Genomic DNA, 10,007 nt, shown 5'->3' on the forward strand with positions numbered 1-10,007 from the left:
GACACCCTGCTAAAAGGCCCTACTGGTATGCTATATCCTGCCCTGAAAGACCGTCACAATCTCAGGTACTGTCCCTTCTGACGAGGCCGCCTCGGGGAGTGTGCCTCACCTCCCAACACCAGATGCAGCTTGACATTTTCAGCACGGCCTGAGGATGCAACTGAGGCAGCCTGGTGTCAAGAAGTTTGCTTCTTCCTCCTGTTCTTTTGTCCTCACTGTGCTGATTAAACAGAATGACTACATTTTCAGAAACCCATTTTTAATTAAATTCTTATATGACACTATTTGGCATTTCTTTAATAGTAAAGTTTCCAGATAGAAAATGTTACTCATTTTCTCCAGTTAAACTAATCATATCATTATGTACCAACCGCTTTAAACTAAAGAGACAATCTACCTCCATAAGTTAAAAATACATGAAGATAGGGGCGCCTGGGTGGTGCAGTTGGTTAAGCGTCCGACTCTTGGTTTTGGCTCAGGTCACGATCTCAGGGTTGTGAGATTGAGCCCTGCATCAGGCTCTGTGCTCAGCACGGATTCTGCTTGAGATTCTCTCCCTCTGCCCCTCCCCTGGTTCATGTGCTCTCACTCTCTAAAATTAAAAAAAAAAAAAAAAAAAATTTTTAATGAAGACATCCATTTTCAGAAACACAAATCAAGCAGCACCAATTTTATTTTATAGTGTTTATTAAAAAGTTCCTCTTGTAAAACATGAGTGATTTTGGTCCATATCTTATTTTCCATTTGGCTTTAAAACATTTTATATTATTTACAAAATGATTTGCAATTTTTATGATTGTACATAATTTTTTTTTTGACCCTTGGAATATTACAGTTTCAAGTAACTAAAAAATAAACACCTGGCAGACTAAGTGTACTGAAAAGTACATAATGAACATATTTAATTACCACAGTAATTTAAAAGTCTTGATCTTTACCTCTTAAGATTAAAATTCACTATCATGAAGTCATTCAAGAATCTCTGGAATTTCTCTATTATCCACAATGAGACTATGGATAATCCCTTCTTTCCGCTTCCCACTACTGACAGCCTTTATGTAACAGTCATGGGTCCCAACACTGAAGTGAGTTTCAGTCCCGTCATCTACAAACTCACCCTAGGCCAACAAAAGAAGGAGGAATTAGTGTTCCAGAAACATTTAACTTTGTCTAGAGCATTAACACCATCTAAAAAGGGCGGCATAATGAAGTATCTATTAGCTCAATGTTAAACTTTGGGAAATTAAAGTTAGAAGCTTGTATCGCTAGATGCTTTTCCATCTCTGCTGTGAACTGAACGTTTCTTATTTGTACCTGCTTACTATCTTGAACAATCTTAAGTTTCAGAGGAAAAAAGCCCCTTACATCTCGTGGCTGTGTGTCTATAACACACACTATGAGATAAGAGTGACTATTTTTAAAAGTAAAAATAATAAGCATGATAGCAAGCACTTATTTTATCCCGAGTCACTTACTCTATATCAAGAACAGTTTGCACATGTTACTTCATTGCACCTTCACCATAACCCTGACAGAAGCACTATTACTATCCTCACCGTACAGACGAGGGAATCGAGGCACGGAGTGGTGAAATAACTGCGGGAGGCCCCAGTCAGGAAGGGAGAGAATGTTCTTACCCACTCCGAAAACCCGATTCCTCAGATCGTAAGGCGGCTTACAGTAAAATACACAGATAACTAAAACCGAGCACTACCCAATCTCGCCCTGTTCTGTCCGCACAGCAGCTACCAGCCGCGGGGGGCAACTGAGCACTGAATGTGCTGAGTCTGAAATGCCCTGTGCTGTTTCAGTGCAAAATACACACGGAGTGTGGAAGACTTAGAATGAAACAGAATGTGAAATAACTCTGAAACCTTTTTATACTGATGTTAAAATACAGTATTTTGGATATTCTGATTTAAATCAAAGATATTAAAATGAACTTCACCTTAAAACTTTTAAAATGTGGCTACTAGAAAAGTTACACATGAAACTCGTGCCTGTGGCTCATGTTACATTTTTACTGAGCAGGACTGATCTAGAGTACAAAGACAGGGGCCAGGTAGTGCAGAGAAGAAAGGAAGAACAGGAGGCTCTGAGGATGAAAGTGGAGTATGGCGGAAAGCAACGAAAGCACAATCAGACTTAAAACTTGGCTTCGAGCTTCCTGGCAGCCAGAGCAGACCGAGCGGGGTCCCACGCCTACGAAAGCACTGGATGCACGGGGGAGAGCTTTTTCTGAACTGTGGGGAGGATCTGGCCAGTGGCTCTTTACCGGAGGTGTACTGACACCACCACAAGGACCTTGCAGGTGCACGATTTGCCAGATACATAATCTTGGTCATGGAAAGAAAAAGGAGGAAATAAACTGTAGCTCCCAGGCAGCAAGAGCAGGTGTGCGCATCCTGGGGAAGGCGGCCCAGATGGGGAGCTGCAGAAACTACTCTGCAAATTAGGTTCGAGTTACAATGAGGAGGCACCTGGGTTGTAAAGAGCTACTGTCCAAACACTTGTGGTTCCCTGCTAATTACTGAGGAACAGACACTGTGGATGAACATTACTTTCAACTTCTTATTTACAACCACATTCTTAATACCACAAAACAACATTCTCTTTACATTTGCATTGGAGAATTCCTTGAGAGTGGGAGGGAACAGGATTCAAAACTGCCAACTCGGCATCTAGAGAATTCTAGGGTAGGAAAGAAAGGACAGGAAGGACCAGTAGGGGCCTGATCCACGCTAATGATAACTGAAGGTATTCCACAGGGGTCACAAAACACTGATGGAGCTCTCCAAACGTCTCTGCATAAAAGAAGTCTCTGTCCGTAGATTTAACCTGGAGAGTGAGTGGCTCAAGCTCTGGTGATGGATTCTGAGTGAGCCCTGATTAAATAACCCTTCAAGAATTCAAACCAGGATTAAGAGAGAAGCATCTATCTTTGTAACATTTGATTTCCGGCACAGGCACTTCCTCAGAAGCAGACAGCCACAAGACCCAGCAGGTAGGTCCTAGATAGCTGCTGAATAAACGCATCCCAGACCTCCTGCCCTCTGAGCACCTCTCTTCACCTTCCTATATCTACAACAGATGAAGCGGACAAGGGCAGCACCTACCATGGGGCAACCAGCTAAAACATGGCTAGGGCAGAGTGGGTCTCAAGCCCTGGTGTTCACGCCAGGAGCCAGCATGCAAGGCGGGGACCAGGGATAGTACCCCCCACTTGCCAGCAGACCCCCCAGCCCTGGGGAATTTCCACCCAGGGACTGCAGCTCCCAGTCCCACACTCCCCTGCTCCCCGGGCTAGGCACACCACTATTTCATTCTCCCTGAAATCACTCCAATAGTCATCCCGCCCACCCAGAGCCGTAATAATGCAAGCAGCTGACAGCAAAGGCCGGACACTCTGGGGTTAGATGGGGATGTCATCACGCTTGGCTACAACGAGTGGGGCAGCCTCTTGGCACTGCTGGTCTACAAATTCCACTTGTCTTCTGGGGTTTGTGACAGGGCCCTTTCCTAGCTGCCTTCGTGTCATCTGACATTGTGTGTATCACTTCTTTTTCAAAAACTTCACTTTTAGAAAAGTACTATCTGCTTTGAGGGTATGGTGTAAAGCCTTCCCATTCAGAGTGTGACCTGTGGGCCGACACACCGCATTGGCACCAGGGGAAATGTTAGATTTTGCATTTTAACAAGATCCCAGGTGATTCCTACACATGCAGGTTTGAGGAGCTGCGGTATGAAGCCCAACCTTATTGGGCAAACAGAGGAGGACGCCAACCTCTGTGGGGCAGTTTCTGATGTGTGAATTCCTTTTAGGACAGAGCCTGGTCCAGGAGAGGAAGGGCAGCGCGTGAGGCTGGGGCCAGCTCTCAACATAAGGCGTTTCCAAGCCCTCCCTGCCCCAGGCACTGTCCCGGAAAGGCCTTCAGAATTTGGAGTCAGGAGTACATCATCTCTCTCTTGTTCTTAACCAAGAGGACCTTGGGTTAATTATCAATCTCCACCATTAGGAAACAGCAACATTTCAGTGGCAACCCTTACCCACGGCGCTAAGAGTAATCAAAGGGTCAACTTACTGCTGTCTCCATTCTTTTACCATTGCACCATACGTCCATAGTGTCTTTTTCTGTAAAAGCAACAAACCAAAAGAAACCACTATAATCTATGACTCAAATATAAAGTTAACTCTATTATTTTAAGAAAAGTTTGATATACTGGATTTCTAAAACTCCATTAACTTTTCACGGCTTTCCAATTCTTCTAAATTTGAAGAAACTACGTTTACTCTTGGTTCACAGACAAAATAAAAATGAAACAAAACAATCTTTTAGGAGACGATCATGGCCCCAGTACAAATGGATGAAGCCCTGTTGAGCAAAATAAACACTGCAACACGAACTTCAGTATTGAGGACGCACAGAAATGAGTGCGAGGAGGGGCCTCGCCACACAGACTGGCATCAGTGACCAGATGATCCCCACCCCCGCCTTTCACACAGAGCCAGGTGGATGATGGCATAAAGAGGCCACCAAGAAAGGCTACGACAGGGTTCACGTAGGATGGACAGCATTCAGGCTCAGAAATTTAACCTTGAATTTCCTACTGGATAGCCCAGTAACCTCTATTCATTTTTGTAATGCTTTCATTTTGGGGAAGAATTATTGGATCATAAGAAAAAATGCAGGCATCCCTGGTGGACTCTGCTGACACTATGGAGCAAAATGCTGCCATGAGCCAGCTGGGCATTAGTCAAGCTGTCAGGGCTCACTTGGGGAGGCGTGTACATGTGTGCACGTGTACACAAACACGTGTGCATTTCGGGGGAGGATCCCCAGGCCCACTTGCGAATATTAGTGTCCTGGCAGGTGGCGGGAAAGACCACACTCATCAAGCAGTCACAAGATGAGCTGTGGGTGTTATAATGAAGCCTAGAACTGGGACCTGGGTGCACCCAGGGGTCAAAAACTTGCCTGCGGGTCAAGCCTGGGGTGCCAGTCAGGAGCTTGTCTACTCCAGGAACACAGTCTAATAGGGACTCCTTTCTCCCCACACCTTGAGACAGGGGTCTCAGAGAGTGGAGAGAGGCCTCTGAGCTGGGCTAAAGGGAGAGAGAGGCCAAGGGCCCCGGCCTAGGAGATGTGGGCACTGGTTGCCCTGGCGGCAGCCTGAGCGGGGAGCATCAACAGGCGCAGCTGTAGGGAAACCGAGCTTGTCCCAACACCTGAGCAGGGCATATGGTGCTAAAGTAAACCATGCTGGTGGTCAAGACGGGAATTTTATTTAATATGTCCACTGAACATGCGCAGGTATCAGATTTTCTAGAAAGCTATTATTAATGTGCCTCTGAAGAAACCTGCCTACCCAGAAGCCATAAAAGAAAAATGGAATATATTTGATTACATAAAAGTAAAGAGTATTTCTGCATTACTTAAAAAAACATGTACACACATAAGCAAAGTCATACAATAAACGACAGACTGGAAAAAAATAAGCAAAACTCACAGGACAGACAGAAGTCTAATCTTACTAACATAAAGACTCCGAGCAATCAAGGAGAAAAAGACCAACAACCCAAAAGGAAGTGGGTCAAAGGACACAAAAATGCATTATCAGAAAAGAAAAACAAAAAGACCTCAAATGTGAAAAGATGCTCAACCTCACTTAATTTTGAAAAAGGCAAATAAAAACAACACTGAAATACCATTTTTCATGTAGCAGAATATTAAAAAAAATTTTAAGATCTGACAACATGCTCAGCTGGAGAAGCTGTGGGGAAATGGGTACTGGAAGCACAAAATGGTAAAAGCACCAGGAGGGGCAATGGGGCACAATCCACTCAAATGACAAGCACAGTTATGTTGAACCAGCGATCCTATTTTCCCACTTCTGGGATTTTATGCTAAGGAGATAATGTCAACTATATTCCAAGAGGCATGTGAACAAAGCTCTTCATCCAACACTGCTTCCAACAGCAACAGATTAGGAATAGCCCAAGTGCCCAGCTGTCAGGAGCGAGTTAAATGAACTTTTATTTATTAGGAGATTGACTCTAAGAAAAAGTATGAGGAAGCTCTTTATGTGCGGTTATAAGAGGATCCTCAGAATATATGAATAAGTCAATAAAGCAAGATGCTTTTATGAAATAAGGTAGTATTAAAATTTTGTATTGGCTTGAATCTGAATAAAGAAACACTGGAAGGACTCACTATTAAAAAGGGCTTATCTTTATTAGGGAAACAGGGTGGATGGGAATAGGGATGGAAGCAAATTTCTCCATGTATCTTTCTTTTCATATTGTAATTTCTGAATCATATGAGTATAGCACCTGTTTAAGTATGTATGTTAACAAAAGAACCTACGTATACAGTATTAAATCATGGCTCAGATGTGGATGCAGGGAGTCATAGGAGGTCCTGGAGCGTGTGCACCTTGCAGCCTCTTCTCTCTGCCTGCCTGCAGCTTCTCTAGAAATAATGAATGAGCAGCTTTAACATATGCCCAGATTATGCTCTTGAAATACCATTTTCCTCTAAAAGAAACCAGGGCTTCTTGGAGAAAAGGGTGATTCCACATCTGAGTAGAAGATGTTCAAAATGAGCCTAGGACATCGTGTCATACCAGAAAGCAAGGAAGCTTTCAAAGTCTACCAAGGATGTGTCAAAAGGACTCAGGAGCCAATCTAAAGAGCACACCATTGGCCAAAACTGGGACAATTTGATGGCCAATAAGAATAATAACTTCAGTGTGTTGTAATACACATCAAATTGTTTAAATCTATGAGTTAATAATGATTTTTAAAAAAAAAACCTTAACGATCACCTTTAGAAGAAAATAAGGAGCCAATTCAGTATTTTGAAAACTAGTAAAGGGAAAACAAGTGTTATTCTGCATTTCTAATATGAATTGTACCTCTGTACAACCAAATAGTAGATGACAAGAAGTTTTTCATTTTAGAAATATTCCAGAATATCACCATTTGGCAAGTGCTAAGGAATTACTGGATGCAAAAATTAGGTATTAATGGTTGCCAACATCAAAAAAATTTACAAACGGGGCGCCTGCGTGGCTCAGTTGTTAAGCGTCTGCCTTCGGCTCAGGTCATGATCCCAGGGTCCTGGGATAGAGCCCCGCATCGGACTCCCTGCTCCACGGGACGCCTGCTTCTCCCACTCCCCCTACTTGTGTTCCTTCTCTCACTGTGTCTCTCTCTGTCAAATAAATAAATAAAATCTTTAAAATAAATAAATAAATAGGGTGCCTGGTGGCTCAGTCGGTTTGGCGTCTGCCTTTGGCTCGGGTTGTGATCCCGGGATCCTGGGATCGAGCCCCGCGTCAGGCTCCTTGCTCTGCGGGGAGCCTGCTTCTCCCTCTCCTCCCCACTTGTGCTCTCTCTCACTATCTCTGTCTCTCTCTTTCAAATAAATAAATAAAATCTAAAAAGAAAATAAATAAATAAATAAAATAAATTGACAAACACCATGTGCCTCTTGATAACAAAACTATAAAGTAGTCTGGCCAGAAAAAAAAATCAAACCTAAATTTAACCAATTCTTCAGTCAACAACAAATGTATAGGAAACAAAAACAGAGGTGAGGGAGCGCCCGGCTGGCTCAGTTGATAGAGCATGTGACTCTTGACCTCAGGGTTGTAAGTTCAAACCCCACTTTGGGTGTAGATTACTTAAAAATAAAAACTTTAAAATTATATATATTAAAAAGAAAAAGAAAAAGAAACATCACGGAAGTGCAATCAACAAAATCCAGACCACAGGAAACTCAAGTCAAACTGATCCAGTTTCTTCAATAAATAAGCTATACAGGAGTTTCTGGTTTTTTTTTTTTCAACTACGTGCATTTAATTACTTGATAAACATTTTTCATTTTCTTAAAATTTATTTAAGTGATTTCTACACCCAGCATGGGACTTGAACTCACGAACCTGAGATTAAGAGTCACGTGCTCCACCAATTGAGCCAGCCAGCGCCCCAAACATTTTTTTTTTTCCAGTTTTTATTTATTTATTTGAGAGAGAGAGAGGAAAGTGAGCAGGAGGGAGAGGGAGAGAGAATCTGAAGCAGACTCTGCCCTGAGTGCAGAGCCCACCACGGGGCTTGATCCCATGACGGCGAGATCATGATCTGAGCCGAAACCAAGAGCCAGAGGCTTAACCAATTGAGCTACACAGGTGCCCCCACATTTTTCATTCTTAAAAAAAAATTTTTTTAAAGTACATGCTAGCATTTGACTAGACTGTAGACTCTTTAAAGGCATGGACAACATCTCTTCATCTACATATCCTCAGTGCCTGATATGCTAACTGGTATTTAGTAGGTACTCAGTATTATCTAAATAAATGAATCAATGAATTAATGAGATAATCCAAATGGTCTTAACTTTAGTGATATGAGAAGCAGGAAATACTGGGAGTACCAGAAGAGAGAAAAGATAGTAACTTGTAAATATCTGTCTCTTAAGTTTTATAGGCCCAGTGGAAACAACATAGATGGCAATTGTAATAACAGAACTTAGCTCAAAGATCAACGGCTTATTACTTTTTATTTTTTAATCTACTTTATCTGGACTTTGACAATTTTGATGTGCTGCAGTACTAAACCTCTTGCTACCTAGAGAAAAATTCCCTTGTTACTGATCAAGCTTAAATTTCCAACTGTCTCTAGATATCCTTTTAAAGAGAAATATCAATAATAATAGAAATATCAATAATAAATAATAACAAATGTCTACATCTTTTTTAAAACCTGTTTAAAAGGTTTCTTTTTTTCTTTAAAAAATTTTTTTTTTAATTTCTTTTTTTAAACCTGTTTATAATCTCCAATCCATCACTACAAAATCTGGCTCTCATATAAATCAGTCATTTAAATGAATACTTCGTTCACATAGGACACATCAGAAATACACCTACACACACTTACACTCTCTCTACTCCAATCTCCCATAAAGGGTCTGGGTGGTTAGGGGAACTATTTAACAACCATCATAAAAAGCCAATAAATTCTGCAGAAACGGCACTCACTTACCCAACACAACTCTAAAGTCCTCACCATCCAAATGTAATACCCAAGTATTGGTGGTTTTTGACCTGTTCTCCATATACTTCTTGAGACTTTTCCCATTAATTTCCAGAGTATACTCATATGCAAATCCACTGACAGCATCTATATTTATGGTTGCTTTCGTCTTTGCAGCTCCAACGCAGAAGGTTTCTTTGCCCACTAGTTTGAACATCCATTCTTTTCTTACCTCTTCCTAAGCAATAAAATATAAAAGTTAAAAACACACAAATGGAAGAAAATTTAATATTTAGCTTTAGAAGTGCTATAATTAAAGTGAGTAAATAGCAATGCTATTTAGATGTAATTTTATTACTCCATGATTCAAACATTTTAGAAAATAAAAGCACCTCAAGTTTAAATGTTATTGTCTATGGATCCTATAACTATTATTAGTTTGCTTGGTCCAGCAATATGATCCAGGCCCAAATATAAAGATAACCAATGTAAGAGAAAAGCCTTGAATTTACATATGAAGAATCTATGTTAACAAAATCAAGCTTCTATGTATACCATATTTTACAAAATAACTTATTTTTTTCCTACCTTCCCATCTACATATACCACTCGTTTGCCTGAGGTGGTCCCATGTTCAAACTCAATTTTATGGACTCCGTCACTTAAAGCAACATCCCAAACGGCTACGAGATCTGTCATTTTTTCCAGGCTATAAGGAGGGCTAAGGGAATAAAATAAAGCAATTACAATAGGCCAAAAACAGTAAGAAAATAACCAATTAATATTTCCAAGATGAAAATATCAGATTTTTTTAAACCCCTAAAATTACAAGATATTAAAGTGACAGTACCTAAGAATTTCTACTCACAGTACATATAACTATCTTCTTCCTCTTATGTACTCTTCCTTTAAGATGAAACTACTATATATGGGTATATAGTCGGGTAATTCCAAACAAAGTCACCTTAATATT

General features: G+C 41.0%; 1 protein-coding gene across 1 annotated transcript; it reads right to left on the reverse strand.

The window, feature by feature from the left end:
• Positions 1–704: 704 nt before the first annotated feature.
• FAIM (Fas apoptotic inhibitory molecule) lies at positions 705–9,752 on the reverse strand. The gene is made up of 4 exons (XM_021678749.1): positions 9,623–9,752; positions 9,044–9,272; positions 4,083–4,132; positions 705–1,118 (listed from the first exon to the last, which is right to left on the reverse strand). The coding sequence occupies exons 1-4, from the start codon at positions 9,731–9,733 to the stop codon at positions 969–971; spliced, it is 540 nt and encodes a 179-aa protein (XP_021534424.1). The 5' UTR covers positions 9,734–9,752; the 3' UTR covers positions 705–968.
• Positions 9,753–10,007: the final 255 nt, after the last annotated feature.

This window comes from Neomonachus schauinslandi, chromosome 1, assembly GCF_002201575.2.
Source record: "Neomonachus schauinslandi chromosome 1, ASM220157v2, whole genome shotgun sequence".
Classification (NCBI taxonomy): Eukaryota; Metazoa; Chordata; class Mammalia; order Carnivora; family Phocidae; genus Neomonachus; species Neomonachus schauinslandi.